This window comes from Canis lupus, chromosome 15 (genome assembly GCF_003254725.2).
Source record: "Canis lupus dingo isolate Sandy chromosome 15, ASM325472v2, whole genome shotgun sequence".
Taxonomy (NCBI): domain Eukaryota; kingdom Metazoa; phylum Chordata; class Mammalia; order Carnivora; family Canidae; genus Canis; species Canis lupus.
Window position 1 is genome coordinate 33,164,145 of NC_064257.1, and position 26,761 is coordinate 33,190,905.

General features: G+C 41.4%; 2 protein-coding genes across 6 annotated transcripts in view; one reads left to right on the forward strand and one right to left on the reverse strand.

Annotated features, from left to right (window-relative positions):
* The window catches only part of PLEKHG7 (pleckstrin homology and RhoGEF domain containing G7), a 77,408-nt gene extending 57,911 nt beyond the window's left edge, over positions 1-19,497 (forward strand). The window contains 12 exon segments of the mRNA XM_049094250.1: positions 4,802-4,835; positions 4,838-4,894; positions 4,897-4,962; positions 6,763-6,784; positions 6,786-6,878; positions 7,544-7,676; positions 11,211-11,375; positions 13,900-13,981; positions 13,984-14,037; positions 17,853-17,948; positions 18,905-18,941; positions 18,943-19,497. Of these exon segments, the coding sequence (XP_048950207.1) occupies positions 4,802-4,835; positions 4,838-4,894; positions 4,897-4,962; positions 6,763-6,784; positions 6,786-6,878; positions 7,544-7,676; positions 11,211-11,375; positions 13,900-13,981; positions 13,984-14,037; positions 17,853-17,948; positions 18,905-18,941; positions 18,943-19,012 (909 nt within the window). The 3' untranslated portion in view covers positions 19,013-19,497.
* A 2,832-nt stretch (positions 19,498-22,329) lies between these two features.
* EEA1 (early endosome antigen 1) overlaps positions 22,330-26,761 on the reverse strand; it is a 411,681-nt gene continuing 407,249 nt past the window's right edge. For all 5 annotated transcript variants that reach the window (XM_049093901.1, XM_049093902.1, XM_025439553.3 and 2 more), the window contains 2 exons: positions 26,586-26,684; positions 22,330-25,899 (listed from right to left, as the gene is read on the reverse strand). In XM_049093901.1, coding sequence (XP_048949858.1) covers positions 25,777-25,899; positions 26,586-26,684 — 222 coding nt within the window. In that variant the 3' untranslated portion in view covers positions 22,330-25,776. The remainder of the gene's footprint in view (positions 25,900-26,585; positions 26,685-26,761) is intronic.

Here is a 26,761-nt window from a genome sequence, read left to right on the forward strand (position 1 = left end):
CGGGATCGAGTCCCACGTCGGGCTCCCTGCATGGAGCCTGCTTCTCCCTCTGCTTGTGTCTCTGCCTCTCTCTCTCTCTCTCTGTCTGTCTCTCTGTCTCTCATGAATAAATAAATAAAATCTTTAAAAACAACAACAACAAAATAACTGGAAAGAATTTTCCCTGACTTCCCTAATTCCTTTGATCCCTTCAGTATCATGCCAGAGCCCTTCTGTATGATCCAGAGAACATGGCCCAAGCCTTTCCAGAAAACAGCTCTTCCCTGCAGCTGTGAGAAGCCCCTGCCAGAGCACCATCTCAGAGGCATGGGAGGGAAGGTGGCCACGGGCCCGAAACACTTCGCTGTGAATCACTGCGCCTTTGCTGTGGTCCACGTGTGCCAGAAAGCCTGGGTGTGGCCTGGCCAAGATAAGAGAGATGATCTTTGGGAAGAGACTTGGCTCCATTTTTGTAGCTTCAGCCTTTCAGTGTTTAATTTGCTACTCAAACTAAAACCTCATTAGATTTCCAAACGTATAAATAATCCTGTGGCAAAAGTTTTCCCTGGAAGCTGATGGATTGGATTCCTGGCCAGGGCCCCAAACTGGCGAGAATCCAGGTCCATGTCTCTCCCTTCCAAGCTAGGGCAGAGATTAATTTAACCAAGCTCAGCCACTACTTTCAAGTAACTGTGGAAAACCCCATATCAACTGGCTTACATTTATCTGTGAAATGTATATAGCACCTGAGATATTTAAGGAAAAGAACTAGGGAGGGCCATGTCATAGTGGTAACATACAATACTCTCACAACGCGTAAGGCTTTACCAGGCACTTGCTCAAACATCTCTTAATCCTTAGCACAAAACTCTGAAGCTGATTACATTGTCTCCATATGTCCCTGAGGCTCAGAGAGATGATGTGACTCTATAAAGTCACATGGCCAGTAGATGGCAAAAAAGAACCTGGATAAAGGTCTCCAGGAAAAAAAAAAATTCAATGCTCCTTACACCACAATTATTTCTTAGTCCTCAAGGCAATTTCCCATTTCTGGGGAGCTGTTAGCATCATGAGACAAAGCTGAGGAATCAGGGGGAGGCTCTGGAGAAATGGGAGGTGCATCTGCCCTCCACAGCCCCACAGTACAGAACAAAAGGATCATCACTGATAGTTGATAATCATAGTATTAAAATATACAATAAATACAATAATTATACACATAGTGCTTATAACATGGAATAATTATAATACATAAGAAGAAGTAGTAATAATAATAAAGGTGAAAAGATGACTCCTTCTTGAACTCTTGCTATGGCCAGGCACTGTGCTGCATGCTGGGCATGCACCATCTCTTTGTCTGTACAATTCCCCTGTGAGCACTGACATTATCCCCATTTTCCAGGAATTTAGACAAATGAGGCAACTTGTTGGGAATTAGGGTCACTCTGGGCAGAGGGCAGGAACGATTCACACGCAGTCCTGTCTGAAGCAGACATGTGTTTTCCTTCTCTGCTTTGATCTACACAGCATGGTTAAAAAAAAAAAATAATAATAATAATAATAATAATAATAATAAATTTAAAAAATTAAACAGCGTGGTTGGAGAACTGAAATCTGTGTCATGCTATGGGCTCCCTGGAACCGGGAATGCACCTGGAGCCTGAATGCACTGGGATTTACCCTCTGTACCATGTGGGACTAGGCCTTATGGGTGTCTGTATGTGGTGGTGGTGGACACTGATGGGAGTTGAAGTCTCCTTGCTCTTTCTCAGACAGTTGAGATGAGACAGAGAAAGAGACTGGAAACTTGATGCGAGCTCTGTCCATAGGCTTCAACTAAACAATGGCTAAGAGCTCTACCTGCTGTAGACTGTTCTAGGCATTCGTGTAGATGAGCTCAAGACCCCTCAGCAACCTGACAAGACAGGCACTCCTGTTACTTGAATTTCACAGTCGAGTCCTAGGGAGCTTATGTAAATTTCCCAAGATTCCACAAGCACAGGCTGCCCAGCCCAATGCTACATCCCCCTCAAGACAGATTGATGAGAAGAATGTTTTTGTCTGGGGCTCTGAATTCCTGTCACTGTTCCCCTAAACACACTCGATACTTATTATAAAACAAAAGCAGGCTCTATTGATCTAGACTCATCCACGAAAAGGCCTTTTATGTCCAATCTTTCTTGACAGAAATGTTCTTTTCTTCCCTAATGCACCAAAAAAAAAAAAAAAAAAAAGAAAGAAAGAAAAGAAAGCCAATAGGGAGATGAAAGAAAAACTTATGGCTACTTTCAGAATCATCAAATATCTTTATTCTCTCTTCTGAGGCCTTTCAAAATTCTAAAAGCTTCCAATTATCCCTGCCTGGATCTTTGGCTAAATTGTTTACTACTGATGCTTCTTGCCCGACTGTTATCTGGGGGGTTCAGATGTTTTTACAGTCTCCCTGAATCCCAGTGGGTGCTGGCAGCCAGAGCTGTCCCCTGAGGTGTGGAAATCTGGGGCAATGACCCAGGGCTGTGTTTTGAGGAAATCCGTTACTGGGGCTCCCAACCACCCCAGCTGGAATGCAGCTGCCAGTGAGTCAGCATGGAAACCAGCCCTGAAGGCCACAGGTGAACCCCCCCACCACCACCACCACCAATGTCTTTTCTTTCCACTGATTCCACCCCCAGCCTTTCTGCACCTGGAGTCTCTGCTTCCTTCTCTATCCCTTACAGCCTTGATGAGAATCACAGCCGTCTTTGACCTGGCTGAGAACTTGGAGATGATCTAGTACCTTCCACTATTTCCCAAAAGAGGAATCTGGGATACGGAGAAGGGAGGGTGATCCCTCAGCAAGCCTTGAAGCCTGGATCCTAGAGCTCCATCCACCCCACACCCATGTGCTCACTTTCGTGACCTGCCATCTGTATGTGGCAAAGTGGAAAAGACTGTGTCTGCCCAAATTCCTGTGAGGAATGAGCACTGAATGTTTTCAGAAGAAATAATTTCAATAAAGCTGCTAATGTGGGTAGACGAGAACCCCACAGATATGGTCAAACTTTGAAAGACAGGTGCAAATTGCTAAGCATGAGGCTGGGCAAGAGAAGGGATAAGTTCAGCAGTGAGAGAAAGAGCTCTCTTTTCAGAGAAGGAAATGGAACCAGAAAAATGGTGGGGGGCTGTGGGCTGTATATTTGACCCCTCCCCTCAACCCAAAATCTTCAGTAAAATAAATGTTAAATAATAATTCATAATTCATAAAATGTTTTCCCTGAGTGGGTTTACGGTGGAAACCAACATAGGAAACTAACCAAAAGACTTAACTTGGCATTTGGCCCATGCTGTTCAAGAAAGAAGCAGTATGGGTACAAACAGAATCCCAGGGGCCAGAGAAATCCATTGGAATCTCAGTGCCCCTCAGCAAGTACGTGAATATCTACAGAAGGGCTTCGGACGTCCCTGGGCCATTGAGCCAATTGTACCCCCATCTCCAAAGTGCGAAGGTTGACATCTAGGCAGAAAGATGGGCTCAGCTATCTTTGGGGAGGCGAGAGGAGCCTCTACAGTATGCCTTGGGCCCTCCAGAGGCTGGCCCTGAAATGCCAGGGTCATGAGACAAAGGACTTAACTGGAAAGTGGAAAACAGGCAATAGCCTGGGGCAGGAAAAACATTTAGTTAAGGGTAGGACCCTTTTACAGCTCAACACAGGCGTGAGTGGGTGGGAGAAGGGAAGAGGAAGAGAACACATGTCCTTGATGGCACCTAGGTGCGTAGTAGCCAGAAATTTGGCTCCATGAATCATGTGTCACCAAAAAGCCAGGGCCCCTCCGTTCAAGACAGTGTCACGTTCAAAGAAACAGTCCAGTAGATGAAACAAATGGAAGAGCTATTCTCATGTTCGCTTGTGTTTCTCAAATACCTTTTATGGAATCCAGTGCATGAGCCATGGCAGTACTCACTAAGAGTACTGTCTCTGTCTCCCCAGTGCTTGCACACCCTGCAACTGCCTCTTGATCCAAGCTCTCTCTATTGAAAATTGTCTTTGTCTTTGCCTCTCCCCTCTCCTTGCTGCTCTGTATCAGGTAGATCAATTTAACCTCTTGGACTTGTGTTTTCCTTTTCCCTTCCTTACCCTGATTCTCAGCAACAAAAGAAACTCAAGGAACTGTCCCAACTAGCAAAACCCCTTGCTTTCCCATCTACCCTCCAGTGTTCATTCTCAGTTCTCCTAACTATGCATCACAATGAGCATGGGAGCAGAGCTGGTGAAACTAGAAGTCTCCCCCAAGGGCCAGAGAGAGGGAAGAAGCCAATGGGTGAGACTAAAGTCTTAAGTGAGAAGGGTAAACAAAGCTGGAGCCCGTATATTGATACATCTTATCACTGCCCCTGACCGGAACATGCATACTCTAGGACATTTAACAGATTTCAAGTATTTCCTGTGTATCAAAATCTTGATACATTTCCCTGCTTGGTGGAGTGCTGATGGCGGCTGCCTTCACCATCATTACTGGGAAAGCAAGACATCTGAACAAGGATTCTTTCATTTCTTTCATTGGCAAATAACAATGTCAGTCCCACAATAATACTTAACCACGTTTAAGGACCCCATTTTCAACCTTGAATTTGGCACCTGTAGATAGATGCTTGCTAATGACAGTTTAAGATGGAATTTTCAAAACCAAAGTCTAGGCCACAGGCTTATAAACTTGCCCACCAAGCTCACAGGTATATCATGTCATTACTGAATAAAGTCCCTAAGAGTTTCTTGCGTCCAGGCTTCTTGGTGCCTTGATAGGAGAAGTGATATTCTGATATATCTGCTTTTGTCTTCCACAGCGGTGAGAGCAAAAAGAACAGTGCAGCCAGCTTCACTGGCTGAGCTGCTGGTGGCTGCACTGCACAGGCTGACGTGGTACCTACCCTCTGTTATTGCAGTAGGAACTCTACAGAGAAAATCGTGATCGATGCCATCAAGGAAAAGGTGGAGAAGTCCATCAGTAAGTCCTTGAGACAGGTGCCCCAGAGCCCCTGAGTGAGCTTACTTAAAGGGATAGAGGGCTCTGTGGCTGCTGGGAACCAGGAGCACTTCCATCCTAGAAGCTAATTCCATTAACTTGAGGTCATGGCTCTCAGAAACATGGATTTGAGTCTGAGCGCATCGTATGCTCAGACACACAAAACAATGGGCTCCAGGCACACCCTGGCAGCCTCTATGAGAACACCAAGCTTGTGGAGAATGTGAGTCTGTCTCCAAGGCCTTCAAAAGTGAGTTCAGGCAGGAAAAGACCTACTTCCCAGATGACTGAAGGTGAAGGCGCTTTGTTTTTAACATCCATACTGAACCACACACAAAGTAAATGGGGGTAAACACCACAGGGAGCCTTTCTGGAGGATAAACTACATTCATTATATATATATATATATACATATATATATAATATAATATATATATATTTCTTTTTTTTTTTTTAAGGTCACTGAACTCCAGGGCCAATAACATTATGCTAATTGCAGTCTCAAGAACTAAAATTTGAGAATAGGAACTAAGCAAGCCCAACGATGACTTAAGTTAATTTGTGGATCTTTGTATAATTAAATTCAAATAAAGAAATCCATGACACATGCCCATAAACCAAGATTTCCTGGGAAGCATCCAAAAGGAACAACTCAAATTGACGATTATCAGCTCTACAGAAACAAAAAAAAATTTTTTTACAAGTTCTGAAGTAAAATAGCCATTCAATTGGGAGCTTCTTTTCTTCTTAAATTTTTTTGTTCAAATTCTAAAATGACCCAAGGAACTAGAATTGAGCTTCTTGATGAACAAGACAAAAACTCAGTTAAAGACAGATTAAAAAAAAAAAAAAAAACTTTTGAAGTCATTTTGGAGATTATTACCCATTTTGATAGGTTAGTGAGGAAGACAACAGTTCTCTTCTGGAGATTTCTCAATAAAATATGGGTCCTTGTCATTGAGGGAAGAGATTCCTGTGAGCTTCCTGTAAGTCTATGACTTTAAAGATGACGAATTCTCTAGAATTCCACCCACCATGTGATTCTATGAATCTATGATTTTTTTCATATTTCCAAAAATTATTTCAAAACTTCAATAGTAATATGTTTTGTAATTTTTAAAAAGATTTTATTTATTTATTTGAGAGAGAGAGAGTAAGAGAGAGCGGAGCAGGGGCAGAGGGAAAAGCAGACTCCCCGCTGAGCAGGGATCCCAGTGTGGGGCTCCATCCCAGGACCCTGGGATCATAACCTGAGCCGAAGACAGGTGCTTAACCGACTGAGCCACTCAGGTGCCCATAGTATGTTATTTTAAAATGTTGGAAAATTAATACATATCCTCAGAAGGTAAAATGAGTTCTTCTCAAAAAGCAATAATTATCCTTATCATGAAGTGGATGTAGGTTTTATAATTAGTACAAAAAGATATGTTTGTCCTTGTTCATCTGATTTTGTCCCTTCTAATTAAAGGCTGTATGGTTTACAGAATAAGATAAAGCTACCAAAGACTTTATTCATATTATTGAAATAAAAATGCACAATACATTGCCAACTTGCTGAATTACAATAGTTAAGCTTCGTTTTTCTCTGCAAGCGGCTGATTTCAAATTAGTGAGTTTTTCGAAGACATTTAAACAGCAAGCAATATGTTAAATGAACCTAAGATACGGTTTGTCTCCAGGGGCAGTCAGCTTCTCTAAATGATTACTATGGATCTTGGTTATATTTTGTGCTGTAATGTCACATGCATTTAAGACTATATTGATTGTGTCTTGTTTTTTCAGGGGATCTTGAAGGAAAGGTGAAGGCTTGACAATTTCCAAAAATGTCGACCTCTACAAGAGATTAGAGGGTGGCCTCCCCTTTGGGATAGAGATAAAAGATTTTTTGGGATGCCTGGGTGGCAGGGCATGATCCTGGAGTCCTGGGATCAAGTCCCACATCCAGGTCCCCACATGGAGTCTGCTTCTTCTCCCTCTGCCTGTGTCTCTGCTTCTCCGTGTCTCTCATGAATAAATAAAATCTTTTTTTAAAAAAAAAAAAGCACTTTTCATTCCAGAGGTACAAAAAAGATCAATTAAGACTTGTGTCCTTTTCTAGAAGTTTGTCATTTAAGTAGAAATTAATACACGAGTCTTAGAAAGTCCCCAGTTGTCCACTGGAATAAGAAATCGAGTTTTATGAACAAGAAGTGAAGCTTTCATCCATGTGACCTTGTATGTGGGAGGCTGACATTACCAGCCATTCTCGGGGTGGCCCTTCTGAGCAGTTTCCATTCTGTCCCATTCTCATGTCCACCTTCTAGCATTTCTGAGCGTCGCCCCCCTTCTAGCTATCTAGAATGCATTGCCCCAGCTCCTGGGATATATTCTCCTTCGATGACCAACAATCTCTCTCTGCTGTTCTCCCTTAACAAGTGCCTGAAACATTTTTAAGGAACACATGTGTGGCAGAAAACATCGTGTCACCAACCAAGAGACACTTTCTCTCCACAAGAAAATTAACTCCTGCAGGTAAAACACTGCTTCCTTTACCAACTCAACATCCTTGCTTGCTACCTTGTAGCTTGTCCAGTCATTGTGAACAGAAGCGTGGGAGGAATTGTATTTGCCTCTCTACGGCCAAGGCCATGGAAGCTGTGGAGCAGGGCCTCCTGGGGACTCTCACACCACTCTGGTATGATCAACGACTTCACATTGTGAAGGCCACAGTTTCTCCACTTTCTCTCTGTGCAATGAGATAGCCATGTCTATCTCACAGGTTGTTGATCAAATGAAATAATAGACAAAAAGAGCTTAGCTGGTGGTCTGGAACATGGCAAACACTGGGCGGCATCTGCTGCCATCTTGGTTTTACTCTCCCAGTAGGCAGGGCAACCATCCTGTTAGTGTTGGTCGGGCCCCGTTATGTTGTGCTACAGGTTGTGCTAGGTAGGTACCCTTGGAGGACAGGAAGCACAGCAAACCCCTGTCCCTGAGGTGGGGAAGCTCTGCCGCAGCGAGCAGACCTGCAGTGCAAGTTCAGAAAGGTGAAGAGTCTGTGAAGCTGGTGTACCTGACTGAGCAAGGCTGCATGTGGTCCATGGGGCTGCAGGCAGGCCTGAGGCCTTAGGAAGGCTGGAAGTCCCTGGAAGGATAGGTGGGATGACATCCCAGATAAAGAACAGAGCCGGAGGAAAGGATGGGAGGCAGAGAAGCCCCTGAGGATGTAGGTCCTGGCAGCTGGTGGTGTGGAGGCTGAGCCCCAGAGGCCGACTGCCAGCCTCACCTCCTGGCTGTGCCCGTTCTGCCTCTGTGACCCTCGGCCCCTTCCAGAAATCCTGCCGCCCTGTGCTCCCCTCCCTCTGTTGTGAGGATTCAATGAGCTAACGGATGGAGAGGTACTGGAAAGCATGGCTGGCACTGAGTCGGCACTCAATTAATGCCATCATGATCAGAAAGGGCTGCCAGACTGAAATAAGACTTGCAGTCATTCATTTACTCACTTCTGCACGAACTCCTCGACTGGCCCCCTGCTGCGTGTGAAGCCTCGTGGGACACGGGGTTGCCTATTTCCAGTATTTTGTCCAGGGAGGAGGTGCTGGGTGGTAACTCCTGATTGAATGCACATTGTTGAGAACCTGTGATATTTTAGGGTTTGCCCTAGATGTCAGGTTGGGACACAGTGGCCACCTGGCTACTGCTGACCAGGAAGGGTAGACGTGTGTCCAGCATTCTACATCAAGGGGCTGCTTCATGCATTTTCTCCTTCCAGTGAGTTATGCAGAGAAGTTACACTTAATCCCATGGTATAGACGAGGAATCTGTGGCTATAACCATGCTCAAGTTCACCTGGCATGTCAAACAGCAGAGACCAGGCCTGCGTCAGGCCGCCTCAGCATAGGTAGGCTTCCAGAATCACAGCAACTGGCTTGGCAGCCAAGTTGAGGGGCCCAGCCAGGAAACTGCTAACAACAAGAAGTTGAGTTCTTGGACAGGAATGATAGGTTTCCAATGCTGATGAAGAAAGAGTTACCAGAAGCAAAGCGCAAAAGGGCGCATAGAAGGAGACCAAAGTAGAGAGACCTTTACTTTGTGAGTGAAACTCCTCAGTGAAGCAGGGTGAGGTGAGAAGAGCCTGGGCCTGGGCTTCTCAACTGTTCCTTTCCCCGTAAGTCGTGCCCTGCCCACGTCCATTTGAAAAGATGACAATTTTGATTCTTTTAATTATTCGCCACTTCAAAAATAATTATACCACATCACAAAACCAAATCAAAGTAAGGAAGCAAAACAACTCTGCACTAAGACTGCCTTTCCCTACAAAATTGGCCTCCACTTGGCATTATCAGAGACTTTGATTCGCCCCCTGCTCTATCTGCCAACCCTGTGAGGTGTACCGGCCTATCCTAAACTGTCAGAAATGCACATAAATAGAATAAGATAAATGTGAGAGAGATTTCAAAGGTGAAGGCAGGAGGACTTGATGATTGATAAAAAGAGTCAACAGAAAATGAGTCGAAGACACCCTCAGGTGTTCTAATCCTTGTGCCTAAAAGGTTGGTTGAACAACACTGAGGATAGACAAGAAAGTGGGTCAGGGAGTCAGTTTTAGGATTCAAGTGTAGGTGAGAAGTCATGATGAGAAGTCATGTGGAAGCTGGATAAACATGCTCACGACCATCTCTCAGTGAAAAGCCATGTCAGATGTGCATTCACTCGTCACATGGGCTCGGGGTGCTTGCATGGAGTGTGGGGCGGAGGCTGGCTCTGCATCCCTGGGGAATGGCTTTTTCTGCACGGCCCAGCATGAGTCACCAGTGAGTCTACATTCTAACAGGTGGGAAGGGGAAGCGGGGACAGGAGATCAGAGCCCTGCTGTTTAAGGATGTGACCCAGAAGTTACACACTTTTGCGCATATCCATCTGTAGATTTAGTTGCTTGGCCATATTTAGCTACAAGGGAAGCTGGGAGGTGTAGTATTTATTGGAAGTGGACATGTACACACTGAAACTCAGAAACTCCACTACTACAAAGGGGGCGTGAATGGTTTTTGAGGGACAAGCAGCAAGCAGTCCTTGCAGCAGCTTGATTTGTGAAAATGAAAGTTTCTAGTAGTAATAGTTTAAAAAAATATTCAGGGACAATTCAAGATTGAATAAAATGTACACTGTCTCTCCATGCAAGTATGGAATCTTTCCTCTAAACTGACAAGAGGTGAGGAAATAGAAATGAACCCTTAATATTTTATCTATGACTTAACCTTAGCCCCACAGCTTCCTGGGATTTACAGTAAATGAGAAAGAGAAAAAAACAAAGAGAGAGAGAGAGAAAGAGCTTCTAGAATAATATTAAGTATTTTACTGATTTTTCTTATAGTTTCTTTAAACATCTGTTATGTCTACCTTGGAATGGATTGCCTTTTCCTCTGAAATTATTTACATTTAACCACTCCTATTTCTAATTTCCAGGGAAATCGAGTAGACTAGGGAAGGCTAATCCTCATTCTAATACTCGATTTCTCTTCTACTACTATCTCCTTCTTGGGGAAAAGTATAAAAGCCCACTTGCCTGACGTAACTATAAAAAGTGGTATTAGAAAAGTTTGTAAATCTAAAGCTACACAACGAATATTTAAACATGTACAGACACGTTGCAGAAGTTGGGAAACAACTTGGGAATGACTTTTTTTAAAAAAGATTTTATTTATTTATTCATGAGAAACAGAGAGAGAGAGAGAGGCAGGGACACAGGTAGAGAGAGAAGCAGGCTCCACGCAGGGAGGCCGATGCAGGACTCGATCCCAGGTCCCCAGGATCAGGCCCTTGGCTGAAGGCGATGCTAAACCGCTGAGCCACCCGGGCTGCCCAATGACTGTCTTAATCAGTGACGGCTGTCATAACAAAATACCACAGACGAGGCCACGTAAAGGACAGGACGTTATTCCTCTCAATTCTGGAGGCTGGAAGTCCATGATCAGGTCGCCAGCTGGTTAGGTTTGTGGTGAGGGCTCTCTTCTCAGCTTGCAGACGGCCTCCTTCTCAGTGGCCCCACGCGGCAGGGAGAGAGGCCTTTCTTGTGTATCCTCTTTCGATGGCTCTAATCCTATTGGATCAGGGCTCCACTCATATTTAATCTTCCTTACTTATTCCCAGTATAGCCACAGTGGAGGTCAGGGTTTCAACACAGGAGTTTGGGCGGCGGGAGGCACAATTCAGTTCACAGCAATAACAAAATGCCTTTTCTTTTTTTTTAGTCACGTGTACCTTTGCCAATGACCGCCCGGATGAGTCAAAAGGCCAAAATACTGCAAGTTCCATTAGTCGATAGATGTGGCCTAGGCTTAGCTGGAACCACCGCAAATACCATCCGCATTATCTTAGATCCACATGGAATGCATCACAAGTATAATGTCTTTAAAGTTGGAAGCCTGGGCTCACATCAAATCTCTGCTTTCGGCAGAAATCAATGCAACAGTAATGCAGTTTTCTGATCCGCATGATTGGAGCTTCCAGAGGTGTAAGCCTGGTGTGCCCTGATACCCACTCTGTCTTGTTTTCTAGGGGATTCTTTGATTGAAAAAAAAAAAAAAAACCTTTCTGCTTACTATTGCCAGATAGTAATTTTGCCTTTTTCCCCTCCTCGGGAAGCACAAGATTCCTAGTTGTTTATCTGTTTCTCTCCGATAATTTCCTCTTAGTTATAAAAGCGCCACAAAAAGGTAAAATGCTGTATTTCTAAATAAGTCTGCTAAATAAGGTTAGAGATATTCCTAAATAGGCTGTGTTAAAAATGCAAAGATTGTTCTACATCACATAGGTTTCACCCTCTAAAAGAAATAGAGGGGGACCCCTGGGTGGCTCAGCGGTTGAGTGTCTGCTTTTGGCTCAAGTCATGATCCTGGGGTCCAAGGGATCGAGTCCCACATCGAGCTCCCTGCATGGAGCCTGCTTCTGCTTCTGCCTATGTCTCTGCCTCTCATGAATAAATAAAATATTTTAAAAAAATAAATAATAAAAAATAAAATAAATAAAAGAAATAGAAATACATTCTTAGACTCTGTCTGTATACTTGTGAAATAAGTCTCAGAAGCCTAGACTTTTTGCCTGACCTGCCTAAGTAAGTGAAGCCAAACTCCTTTTGCCCATGTTGGCCTTCGTCTACCATCCACGGCGGTGTTATTGGTATCGTGATGAGCATCACTGCCTTCCAGATTGCCCACCAGAGCAAAAGCAGCCAGTGAGCGGAGCTGTGGGCGGGGGTTGAGGGGGGTCTCTAAACTTTCTCTTGTCTTGGGCTGAGGTGATCTTCACCCTCATTTTTTTTTCCTTTTTTTTTCACCCTCATTTTGATTTGAAAGTGCACACAGTCCCTGAGAGACGATGACCGGGGAGCCCTGGGCTCTCAGTGTCTACCTGTAGGTAAGAACTGCAGAAGCCAACTGAGGTATAGCTGGCATCGCAGAATGAGTCAACTCGGGGCTAAAGCCACAAAATCTCTCCTGAGAACGGGCATTTCTTCCATGACTGGAGTATCAGTGGTTACCGTTATGGTGGCTGTTACCATGCATGAGGCCGTGGGGTCTTGCGGTCCACTCAAGGCTTTCTGTTTAATGTTCCCCTTCATAGGGTGCTCCCCGAATGACATGTGTGAGTGGTCGCAGGAGTGGGGACTCCCCCAAGGCTCTTGGGCATCTGCCCCTCAGAGCAGGGAGGAGGGGCTGCAGTGTGTCATAGGCCCTCAGGGGCCTACTGTTGGTTCATCCCACTTCTTTACCAAATGACTCAGCCTTACACAGAGGTAAGATCATGAACTACTTTACATCTTTTAAGAACCAGAGCTTCTAGATGGCATGTTGGCTAGGTGAGCTAAATAATTTAGGGATCTTTACGTAGTAAAATAGATACCCATTAATCCATCTGTGAATAGCTGATCGGTGATGGGGAAGGAACTGGGAGCTGCAGGAAATTAGGAGTCGCAGTTTTGAGAGCTGGATGGCCTTCTTGTGTTTTAAACTACCCAGACTAGTGTGTGTGAATAAGTCGAGCTCTGAGAAATCGTCATCCCCTTCAAAAACCATGAGGCCAACACAGCTTGCCTCCACTTCAAATAGTGGCACAGATCAGAGCATGAGAATTACTGGCAGCCCACAGTAACCATATAATAAGATATGTTGGTTTCATGCTTCACAACTGGATTCCAAAATAAGGAATGTTGGGATGCCTGGTTGGCTCAGAGGTCGAGCGTCCTCCTTCTGCTCAGGGCGTGATCCTGGGGTCCTGGGATCGAGTCCCACATTGGGCTCCCTGCAGGGAGCCTACTTCTCCCTCTGCCTGTCTCTGCCTCTCTCTGTGTCTTTCATGAATAAATACATAAAATCTTAAAAAAAAAAAAGAAAAGGAATGTTATGTTTTAAATTCCTCTATTTTGTTTCCTCTTTGCTATTTGATGCACATTATACGTCATGCAAATCACAATCTTTGACACTCTTTTTTTTTCAATTGAGCATCTTATATTCAGCACCTTAAGTCATTCAATTATTTACAAGCCATAGGCATGGAATCTACTTAGAGTTTAGTGTTAGATTCCACGGACAGAGTTGGCCTAAAGGAGGCTCCCCTTTCTGACTCAACCAACAGAGTACTAGGGAGAGATACTGGAAATGAAAATCTTCCCAATGATGCAATGGAGACTTCAATGTTTCCCAGTTGTGAAGCATCACTCATTATTTATTCAGACAATGAAACTTGGGGATGGGGAACACTATGTATGTTAAAGCTTTAAATCGCTAGGTATTGGACGGAAATGCTTTCCAAGATCCAGAAAAAAAATAGCTGGAGTTCAAGCACTTATTTCTAAAAACTGATTTGGTTAAGGATGCACTTTAGGTATGTGCATCAGTAGTTACTTTCTACTTATTGCACTATTTTCTTCTTTACTTTCAGAAACGTGGAGGCTCCGACACTGGTTTGCTGTGTCCTTTGCTTACTCTTGAGCTGCAAACAGTCATAAAAGAGGGTGGTTCATGCCCATCTCACTAGACAGATTAGAGGACAAAAGTATTGATCTACTCCCCATGTCAGGTTTTCGTTTTTGTTTTTGTTTGTTTGTTTTGTTTTTTGTCTTTTTGTTTTGTTTTGTATCATCCAGCTTCTCTGTTTACCATCACAGAGTTTTGTAGGGTCCTTTTTTGGGGTAATAAGACATGAATCCAATTTAAATCTTCATAAAATACAATGCTGAGTTCCTAGGTGGCTGTCACTCACTCTATGGATTAGTTCTGGAGAAAGTTGGGCTTGGTTTCCAACGCGCGGATAATCCAGCTCTGCCGCTCCCTAGCTGCGTGACCATGAATTTTCTCCGCCACTTGTTTCTCTCGGTAAAATAGGAATATGGACCTCGGTGGGTGGTCAGGAGAAGGAAATGAAATGACGCCTGCAAAGCACTCCGTCAACTGTCGCCCAGTATTAGGATACCGCGGCCAGGGCTATTGCTGTTGGTGGAGAACTGAGGGCCCGCGGCGTGCCGTGCAAGCCTGAGACAGCGCAGTAGCCCGATGGAAGGAAACGTGCCAGAAACGAACCTGTGCACGCGGGCCCCAGACACGTCTGCACGCGCGTGGCTACGACAGAGACACAGGGTCAGCTCCACGGCCTCAAGCCTTCGCTGAGCGCCTCCGGACAACCGGGCACGCGGTGCGCAGCCCGCAGTTACACAGACAAACCAGGAACAGGCCCCGTTTGGGGGAACCCTCCAAACCATCAAACTCGACGGTAAGTCCTGCCGTGAGAGCCCCGAGACTCCGGAGACCGGAAGGCACCCCAGCTCCCGAGCGCCGGGTCCCGGCCTGGGCCTGGGTTCGGAAGGAAGCGGCGGCTCCTCCCGCCGGGGACGAGGCCCTGGGAGAGGCCGAGCCGCGCTGGCAGTGCGGGCGGGGAGCGGAGACGGCGCCGGGCCGGCCGGGCCCCGAGGCGCTGGGCAGCACCCGCGCTGCCTGCTGCTCGCTGCTCGCAGCGCCCCCGCCCGGCCCCGAGCGGCCACCGCACCGCTGGGGCGACCGCAGCCCGCGCAGGTGCCAACTCGCGCAGGGAGGCGCCTCGGCCGCAGAAGGGCCCCCCGCGGCGCCCGCGTCCGGACACGGGCCTTCCGCCCTCCGAGCTTCCCACTTCCAGTAAGATTCGCTGGCGGCGTGGAGGTCAGGCCACGGGGCCTCACGTCCGCATTGGCGGGAGCCACTTGCGGTGCACACAGAGCAGCGTGTGCCGCCGGCAGAGGGCGATCCCACAGAAGGCCTGAAAGCGGCGTCCCGGGGGCGCGGAGCCTCTGCCGGGAGGGGTCCTCCTCCGCGCGGTGCCGGTGCCGGTGCCGGTGCCGGTGCCGGTGCCGGTGCCGGGCAGAGCAGCGCAGGCGCAGACGGGCGAGGCGCTCCGAGGCACCTGTCCACGCGGGGAAGCGTCTCTGGCAGAGGCTACCTGGGGCGCGAGTCTTTCCTCGCACTACAGGGGCCTCAGCTAGAAGATGGTCGGGGGGCCCGGGGCGCAGCGGTTTAGCGCCGCCTTCGGCCCACGGCCTGATCCTGGAGACCCGGGATCGAGTCCCGCGTCGGGCTCCCTGCGTGGAGCCTGCTTCTCCCTCTGCCTGTGTCTCTGCCTCGCTCTCCGTGTCTCTCATGAATAAATGAATAAAATCTTAAAAAAAAAATGATACAGGGACTTGAGGGGAGGAAGCCGTCAGAACCCCGGGGGCAGGGGTGGCGGCTTAGGGTGAGGGCTCAGGTTACCCCACATCACGGATTACCTTGGGAGATGCATGTTGTTGTTATTTTTTTAATGAAAGCATCTTTTTTTAAAGCTATATGTCCACCATTTTATTTTCTGATGTTACTACCATCTCATTATATATATATATATATATATATATATATAATTTTTCCCCCCCATTCCTCTCATCTATTATTTCAACTGTTGAGACACGTAGTGCATGAAGCAAACCAGCGGCAGAATGAGAAAGAATAAGGAGCAAAAAAAGAAGAGATGGTGCTTCGGAGTGATTGACAACCCAGTTTCAAATCCTGGCCATGTCCTTTACAAGCCGGGTGAGCTTGAAAAAACTAAATCAGTTTCCTGGTTCCTAAGTAGAAACTAGAGGGCTTATTCGGTTGGTGTGTGGCTTAATTGACACAAAAAGGAGGAAAATACAGCCCAGTGCCCAGTACACAGAAAGGGCTTAATAAATGGTGTCAGTTATTATAATTATTATTACATTAGAATGTCAGGCAAGAAAAAGGGCAATTCTTGACCGCATATCTCCTCTCATTTTATTTTACAGGCCTAGCTGGACCGGTTCCCTATGCTTATAAAGTCCCCTGTGCCCATATTACAAATCAGACAGACAAGGGATGCCTTGAATAATTGGGAACTACAGTTGCAGTTTTTGAGGCGAATGGACTCCAAATCCAGCCAAGAACAACAACTTGATCTGTAAAGCCTCACTTGCTACGAGGAATTTATAAGGAGGAAAATCAGGGAGTAAAACAAACGCAGTCAGATCTTTTTTCCAGAAAGTCATTTTAATAGTCCTCTCAACCTCAGAAAAGCTGGACAGAATTTCATGACCTTAAGAGGCTTTGTTGTGTTAGAATTTAGGAATTAGGAGGCTTAGACCACTGCGTGGTACCTGTGATACTAGAATAGTTCTTGCAGTTAAGAAAATAAAAGTCTTGGGATCCCTGGGTGGCGCAGCGGTTTGGCGCCTGCCTTTGGCCCAGGGCGCGATCCTGGAGACCCGGGATCGAATCCCACATCAGGCTCCCGGTGCATGGAGCCTGCTTCTCCCTCTGCCTGTGTCTCTGCCTCTCTCTCTCTCTCTGTGACTATCATAAATAAATGAAAATTTAAAAAAAAATTAAAAAAAAAAAAAAAAGGAAAATAAAAGTCTTACATTCGCTTTGATACTGAAATGTGTCCCAGCCCGCTGGCGGGGAGTCTCAGTTAGACCCACACGTTTCATCAAATACAAATAAGACAGCGGACGAGCACCGGCTTAAGGCTCCGCTGGAATAAAGGCCGGTGCCACCTCCTCCACCCCTGAGGGCTACTTGATGTGACCCGAGGACCAGCCTGGCTTGTTTTTCTGTTTGTTCCTACACCTAAACTAACTGTATAGGCTGCAGAATTTTACTCCCTGTGTTGTATTAATAATTCAAGGAAGAAGCTTTCATTTTAAAAAGCTCCTGCTACCAAAAAAACAAAACAAGCGGGGGGGGGGGGGGGTTTGCTTTTCCCAGTATCTCCTGTCATTTTTCTAAGAGACCAGCTAGGAAATGACCCAACAGACTGCTTCTTTTGCAAGAGCAGAAACCACACCAACACTTCTTTTTGTTTGTTTCACATTTCACATAGTTTGGGAGAGGCTGAATTTGGAGTCAATTTTTTGGCCCTCAGATTTGGTATTTTTGCTACATCTTGTTTATAACCCTTGTTTTGCTGTGATTTCACTTTAAATACAAAAGTAACATTTTAAAAAGGAGTGGTGGAAATACAAGAAACAACAGCTACATACTTTTCCATATTTTTATTGTCTATATTTTACACACACACTATCCCCCTAACATGCTAAATTTCTTCTTAAAAGTGCCCATTTTCCACCAAGCCATAATTGCATTTCATAAAACCCCACTAGTCTTCAGCTAAGGAAGGAAGAAAGGGTTTTCATATTTAAATGAGCTCTATTTGGATATAGGTAGTGAAGTTTCAGCCTTTTTTTTTTTTTCAGATTTTTTTTTTTTTGTAATCTATATAAACCCACCACATTCATTAAAAACAAATACTCCAGGTTCTTACACTGAGGAACTGTTGGATTTCATATTAAATGATTTGTCTTTGTGATCTTTTTCTAGCACTTGGGCTGAGAAATTCTTGCCTTGCACAACGTGAAAACAGACATCAGCAGTGGATAGCAGCACTCTTATTACAAGCCCAAATGGAAAACATCAAAGGTTCTATTTGTTTTATAGAGTTTGATTCTTCAGATTTGACATAAGGAAAAAATCTCACTCCAGGCCTTTTAAATAATATTTAATGGGAAATCTTGTGTATTTCCTTCACCAGCTCTTGGGAAGGGCAGATGGTAAGAGGCAAAGGATGTGGACATCTAGTCCATATCATGCAAAGACATTTCAGGAGTTGATCATTTCCTTACACTTGCGTAGTTGACACAGCCGTCATCATGTCCAGGAGGACTAGAGGTTCAAGTGCTGCTTCTAAATTCTGCAGCTTAAATAGAACAATGGGGAAAGAACTGCTTTTACGCTGCATGATTGGCTTTGAAGGTGTTCCAATCAATTTCCAAAGTCCCGGTACACAAACAATGTGATGTCAGCTTAGATGAGGGGCCCCTGCCATAGTGACCTACCTTTGAAAATATGTCAATGGTGATACAGCTATGGAGGGGGTAAAGCAGCTGACTCTGGTATCTCTATCTCAGTCGTTTCCATTTTTGTCTTTCCCCAGGAAGGTTTTCATCATAGCAACAACATGGCCAGACAATTAATGCGGTATTGCATTACTCTTAATAACTCAATTTCCTGGGTCACCTCCCTTGGTCTGTTTTTCAAGTTACGCCACTTGTTAAGAACTATTTCCATACAAAATGGAAATTCAAGAAATTCAACTTTCAAACTTATCTATATTCTCGGCGCTCATTTTTCTAATTAGTCATCATTGACTATTACGGTTCCTTGATTACTCATAACTGTTTTTCCAACTACTATACCATACTCATTTAATCCATTTGCATTTTCATAGATGATTAGATATTTATGATATATTAGATTTAAGAAAGAAAATGGGAAATATGTAAATGTTCCTTAGTCTTCAGTTTTAAAGAGTAAATCAGTAAATACAAAGGTAAATATTAGTCCAAATATGTGAAAAATTCACATATTTTAACAGAAAACATGGATGGCACAAATAACAGCAGCAATCTCGTTTCATCAAGAATCAGGAAACCAAGAATCTATCTTTATTTACATTGCCTGCAGAATCCTCTGAAATTTAAGGATCTAAAACAAGTGGTGCACCTTTTTAGATATTAGGGATTAAGATACTCTTTCAAACCTTTGTAACACTTAATGATGGGTTAGAAGGAATTGTGCATCTTAAAAAAGTTCCAGAATTTGAGAATTTGAGCCAGGAAAATCCTCAGTATAGAGAAATAATGACCAACAAATGTGAACTATGAGGAATTTTTTGGCAGGCATATACTGATACCTAGAGTACCTTATAATGTTTTAGTAGGACTTGAGGGAAGCATGGTGCTATTTAAAATTTGTAAAGGGTGAAAGATCAGCTGAATGGAGCATCAGGAGGAAAGCAATGCCCACTGCTTGTGCTCAGTATGGACTCTAGCATCTCACTTTGTCTATGTCAAGAACGAAACCTAATTTCCTACACGGTTTGTACATCAGTCTTACTGCTTTGGAGTCCTCACATGCAATAATAATTCTGATGTATACTTTGCTCTCCTAACAAATTAAGCAATCAATAAGGTCTATATTTAATAGTCTTAAAATTCCTATTTGCCAACAGTTTCCTCATCTCAGGTATATTTTATAATAATACTCTAACTCAGAAATCCCTGATATTAAATTCCCTTATTTTAAGAAAAAAAAAAAGTATTTGTTCCAGTTTCATCAGATAGCAGTTTTACATGGGAGCTTTTCATAGAAATAGTTAAGATATCCTTCTCTGAACCTCATTTTTTGAAGATTGATGAAGTTTGTCATAAAACTACTTTCTGGTTTTGAGTGGTGTGTGTGTATGTGTGTGTGTTAGCACAGTATAGTCAAGTTTATTTGGCAGAAAGGACTTGAAACATCATTGGTATTTTTAGGAAGAAAGGCAGCTTGAATTATATTGTCATGGTGCAATATACTATTAACTGCATTTAAAAAACTAGTTCTTATAATCAGATTATATAAAAAAGAAATCCACATATTTCAACTTCAGGAATGCTAACTTTTGCAATTTCCAAAGTGGAAGTATTAAATTTATCAATTTGGGCTTTAAGTTTTAGAGGATGGAAAAGAGAGGATGATGCCTGAGGAAGTCACGTGCACAGTTAATTGAGGAAAACACAGATTTCACCACGTAAACCAGGCAGTATAAGAGCAGCATAAAGGGTAAAGCACTGCTAGAAGAGAGTGTCACACTCTCTGTATAATAATCTCAGATATTAGAATAAGTGGAAATAAGAGGGGGCAACCCTGGTGGCTCAGCGGTTTAGTGCCTGCCTTCAGACCAGGGCATGATCCTGGAGACCCAGGATTGAGTCCCATGTCAGGCTCCCTGCATGGAGCCCGCTTCTCCCTCTGCCTGTGTCTCTGCCTCTCTCTCTCTCTGCATCTCTCATGAAAAAATAAATAAAATCTTAAAAAAAAAAAAAAGAAGAGGAAGATCTGGAAAGCAATAACTACATTAATATTTAAGAATAAATGAGGGGTAAAAAAGGGCAAAGAACAGGGACTAGATTTCAAGTGAGTTCCTAGAGATGGAACCCAGATAAGACTGACAGCAATTACGAGCAGGAGAAAACAATATAGATTTATGCAAAGAAGATTTAGGAAGAAATTTCTGGCCAAAAAATAATATACATATTTTTTGAGAAAAAAAATCAACAATCATCTTACAAGAATTTTTAGATATAAGCCAACCCAAGAGGAAGGTAATGGACAGGGATGAGGCAATCTCTTGGAATTCCTTCCTAAAGTCCCGAGTCCACTAAGTGTGTATATATATATGTGTGTGTGTGTGTGTGTGTGTGTGTGTGTGTGTGTATGTGTGTGTGTGTGTATACATATATATATATATTTATATATATTTTTATAGCTATTTTCACCCTTAAATCTCAATCAAGGGAGAGAAAGACTGAGTAAATAAGCATCAAGATATAAAACAGCTTAAGAATACACTATATACAAAGAAATATTAGCATTTCTGTGTTCATCACAGCACTACTCACAATAGCCAAGAAGTGGAAGAAACCTTAATGTCCATCAATATGAATAGAAAAAGAAAATATGGTAGATACATACAATGAAATACTGTTTCAGCCTTCAAAAGAAGGAAATTCTGCAACTCGCAACAATACAGAAGAAACTTGGGCATTATGCTAAGGGAAATAAGAGTCACAGAAAGAGAAATACTGTGTGACTCTACTGACATGAAGTATCCAAAGTAGTCAGATTCAAAGCATCAGAGCAGACAGTGGTTTCCAAGGGAGGAGGAGAAGGGGATTTACCAATCAATGGCATAAAGTTTCAGTGAAGTGAGATGAGAAAGCTCTAAAGGTCTGCTGTACTATACAACTAAAAAGCTGTCAAAGAAGGTAGTGCTCATGTTAGGTATTCTTACCACAATAAAATTTTATAAAGAATCTGCTATATATGTAAACTGGAATTCTATAAAGCTCACAAAATAACATATCTAATATATAATCTAGTAAATTCTTTTTTTTTTTAATCTAGTAAGTTCTTAAAGATATACACATTAAACTCTTCAGAGGCAAGCACATTCGAGTAAAATGAAAGAACACTTCCAGAACTTTGGTTCCTGGGAAAAACACAATACAGAATGATGGCATCCTGAGCCCTCAGAAGTGTATCCTTAAATGGTCACCTGGGTACTAAACTTAGATAAACAATGAAAGACGGAATTACTTCGATATTGTGTAATATTTCTTTGTAGTTGTTAATTTTCCACAATAATGAATGGAAAGGGAATGAATGTCTCAAGCAAAATGGCTTTCGTAATTTCTCTTGAAATTATGAACTTACTATTCTAAGTTGAACATCAAAGCTTACCCACTCTCTACAATCCAAGGGCAAAGTTCTAACATTCTGTAAGTAAATACAAAATGGTTGCTGTTTTTTTTTTAATTTTTTTTTAATTTTTATTTATTTATGATAGTCACAGGGAGAGAGAGAGAAGGGCAGAGACATAGGCAGAGGGAGAAGCAGGCTCCATGCACCGGGAGCCCAATCCAATGTGGGATTTGATCCCGGGTCTCCAGGATCGTGCCCTGGGCCAAAGGCAGGCGCCAAACCACTGCACCACCCAGGGATCCCTGGTTGCTGTTTTATACTCTTTTTTAAATAGACAAAATAGGGATCCCTGGGTGGCTTAGTGGTTTAGCGCCTGCCTTTGGCCCAGGGCGTGATCCTGGAGACCCAGGATCGAATCCCACATCAGGCTCCCAGTGCATGGAGCCTGCTTCTCCCTCTGCCTGTGTCTCTGCCTCTCTCTCTCTCTGTGTCACTATCATAAATAAAAAATTTTAAAAAATAGACAAAATAATTTATAGTCACAGAATACATCTACTAGAAAGAAATGTTTTTTAATATCATCTTTAACAAATTAAAAAAAGCAACAATTCAATAAGGATCCTTCCATTGTTCTTTATACAGTTTTAAATGCTGTTGTGTAATTTATCAGTTATATTTATAATCAATAAACCTTCCACTCACTGAGTTTAGAAATTACTGTATTTACTGAGCTAAACTCTCTCACAAAATAAGGCACAACTACATGATCACAAGTAGTAAACACAATACAAATAATGAGTTCAAAACCTAAATGAAAAAATATTCATGCAAAAGTTTCTATAGAAACTATGAATATATGATCCAGTTCAAGGAAGTACAGAATGTCATATACATGACTGCATCATGTTACAATAAATTCATTACTTCTACACAGAAAGAACCTATTTCCAATTCTATTTTATACAATTTTACATAAATTTAGTAAGTTTATGCACAATATTCACATCTGCAACAATAACAAATTGATCATTAAAATTCAGGCAAAGGGCAATTAAAACACGATAATGTGTGGCACATTATAATTACAGAATACCATTCATCAAGCTCATGTCTAGGAATACTAAATTGATGGCACATTTAAATCTTATGGATCAAATCATCCATGGTTTTATAGCCAAAGTGCATTAAAAAAAATTGCTATAGTCAAATAGCTCATGAATATCAAAATATATGATCATAATTTGCTCTCCACTTAAAAGCTAAACATTTTTATGCAAATGCAAAGTTAAAAAAAAGTGGCTTCAAAGTTCTCAAAACTATAAAATAATCTTAAAGCCTTTCTAAGAGAGATGGGAAACTAACAAATTTGGCAGTTACTATGTGACATTACTGTGAGGAAACTATTACACTAGCTAATTCCACATTAAGAGGTAGTTGAACAAAATATTATTTGTACACTGCATTGAGGTCTTTGTGTTTGTTTCCCTCTTTTTTCTTCAAAATGAACTAATTCTATACCAGCATTTTTGTCTTCTTCCTATTAAAGGAAATCTATAGGTATAGTTTATGGTACACTAACCCAGCAAAACTTGACTTTAATTCACATTTCTGTGCTCGGGTTTGGAATTTACTAACGTGTGATGCCAACAGACTTTGCGTTTAGAGCCAAAAGCTCAGATATGCCAGCCCTAACTCACTGACAAATTGTACCAGCAAACATCTAAAATATAGAGCCAATAAGAACTCAAAGGATGACTTTTTATTAAAAGAAAAAGAAAATTCTGTTTCCAAAACACTTTAAATTCAGAGTTAATATGCAAAAAAAAGTCTTATTTCTAATATTATTAGTGTAGTAGACAATGGTAAATTATTCAGGATCTATAAAATGAGATCTAGTTTTCATTTAGCTAATCAAATGCATATGGTTTTATTTGTTGTCTTCCCCACAACATATTGTGAATATGTGGGTGGGGGACAAGACAGGGAAAACTCCTTCAGTGTACCCAATTAGGAGATGAAGTAAACAAATATTTGAATCTAGAATTCTCATGAATTTTTATGATCTTAAAAAAAAACAACAGTGCTATATCTATTTTTCCAACACAGAAAGTTTCTAAGTTTCATATTAAGTTTCTTATGTGTTAAAGTGTAGAATTAATACTATTTGAAAGGATTTATAAGTATATAAAAATGCATAAATAATTTTAGCTCAATTTATATTATCCAACTATTATTTTTAATAAAAAAACTCATTGTATTTCCTCTTTAAATAAGCTCAAGGATATTTGTTTATCCAAATCTAGGGACTCAATCAGGGTCCTTAATAACTACTGACAACAGGATTTACTTAAATGAACTTTTTTAAATAATTAAATGAATGTATGGCAATCTCTTTTAGTTCACAGATGTTACAGATAAAGCATAAACACAACTTTATTTCACCATGATATCTGAAAGCAAGTGTATATTATAAAATATTGTAAATGAAATATTAACTCCCATCCTTCCCCGCTATTATTACTAAATGATTACTCTGCACAAATGGATAACTTCACATTTTTTCTCTAGAAAGAATAAACCAATATTAATGACCTCTACAGATGTTTTCCAATTTGCCAAATTAATAAGATAATGATAAATTAAAGTTCAATTTCATTTTTCAGGATACAAATAAGCTAGCTTTTAATTACCCTTAATTAGCCATTTTCAGTTCTGATTATAACTTTGGGATTCCCAAATACATTTGTTTTTGGTGATATTCTATTCTCCACCTGTTACTTCGAGATAATTTCACAGCAATATTTTTGGGAAGTAAAAAGATTTACCAGCTGGTATGGAACCCCAAATTCAGAATCATTTTAAATTTAAGTTCACAACTTTCAAAAATGTTTCCCTGTTAGGTAAGAAAAATGTAAAGTAGAATATTTAATGTCTCCTTACCATTTGTATTTGTTTTCACAGATAAGACTAAAGCAGTATCAGTTATTGGCTTTAAGATGCAAAATTATAAATAGTGAAGCTGAGCTATGCTTGGAAAGGTTAAACCAAATAAAGGGGGAAAAATAGATTAAAAAAGCAAACTCAGATACCCAAAGAGGCTGGAGAGACAGTATGAGGCTAATCTCAGATTAAAATGGAAGTTTTTCCCACTTAAACTGAGAATAGAACCATTATACAATTTCTATTATTCATCCTCCAATTGGGGTGAGGGTGAGAAGTTTTATAGAATTCTTCATTGAGAATATGAGAGTTTAAAAATGAGATAGAAATAAGACAAAGAAAAAGAAAAATTAACCCTAATCTTTAAAATACAATCCCAGGATAACCATAAAGTAAGCAAACTGATTTTACAGAGGTTTCCAGAAAATCTACCCAAGAGAATTTAATCAATATTGTTAAAACGAAAACCATGTTCGAATTCATGGTTAATATATATTTCAACATAAACTGCATTTAGAACACTTGAGTGGTAAATTTATAACGTAACAATGCAATTGAGCTATGGATATATATATAAGAAAAACAGAAAGCTTTATAGTTCTGTGCATGACTTCACAAAGATTATTTAATATAATTAATGTGCTATTGTGCAACATATATGATGTGATAATACCGCCCATGTACATTTTTGTACACGAAATTTGGGAGAAAGAAGTAAGCTAAGGAAGTGTATTCATGTCATTTGTGAACAATGAAATTATATTTAAAAAAATACATTGCTATTTTCTGTCCAAAGTTTATTTACATTTCATTGGCTAATTCTAAACTTGGCATGAAAGCTGTTCCAGGGGTTAAAATGGAAAAAAGTGATGAAAGATGAGCCCAAGTCTCACAAAAATAGAAGAGTTTTTACTTGATAACATTCCAAAATATATGAATTCTAATTTGGTCTAATATTGCAACCACTGTCCAAATCAAATAGTAGTCCAAGACCTCTATTAAGTGCATTTATTAAAAATCTAATGTTAGTGTAATACTACTCTGACGTTGTGATAACCCATTATCCTTGCAAGTCATTGAAACATGCATCACAGACACGAACAGGCTTCTTGGAAGAAGGAGTTAAGGCATTTTTGGCTGAACACTCAGCACAGAAGATATTTCCACACTGTCTGCAGTGATGCTGTAAATGACAAAAATTAAACAATTTCAAGCATATGACTATACCAAAAGCATTATGAGACTACAAGAATACTGCAGACTGCACTGTGAAGGCATATTAACTTTCAAGTGATTAGTGTCTTATTTAATAATATTTCAATATGTCAAGTTATCCCTTAGTTATCTGAATGTTTCCTATTTATCAGATATTATGTTAAACATTTTATATGAAATTTATCATGGAATTCTCAAAAGTACCTTAAGAGGCATCTAAAAAGTGATAATAAAGCACTTCATTTTATCAGGTGAAAATCATTCCCATTTGCCAAGTATTTCAGGCATAATTTTGTCAAGGAGAATATAAACCTGAAATATCACAGGGTATTATTTAATTTTTTTTTAATATCTGCTTTTTCTTTAAAAGAACCCAATGATGACTAAAACATATGAGCTTAATACTGGCCCATTGGTTCAGAAAATGATTATTCCAGAGAGTAACCCAGTAGGAAGGCAACAACTAAATTTAAAACTAAAATATGCTGACCAGAAACTAGACTGTATAAAACTTAATGATTCTATACAGTTGCAAAGTAAATCAATAGAAAATATTTTTAATCTGTCAAATGCAAGATATTTTGATGATTAAGACATTAATTGATACTGAGAAATAAAATCCAGAACCATAGCAATATGAACAAAATCATTTACCCGTCTCACTGTTACTGAGAAGCCTTTCCCACAGGCCATACAGTTTTGTACTTCATTGTCTTCAGCCCATTTCCTATTTAACGCTTGTGTGTGTTTGATCTATTAAAAAACAAAACAAAACAAAACAAACAGCTGCCCATATATTATAATATTCAACATTTTAAAGACTGATGCAT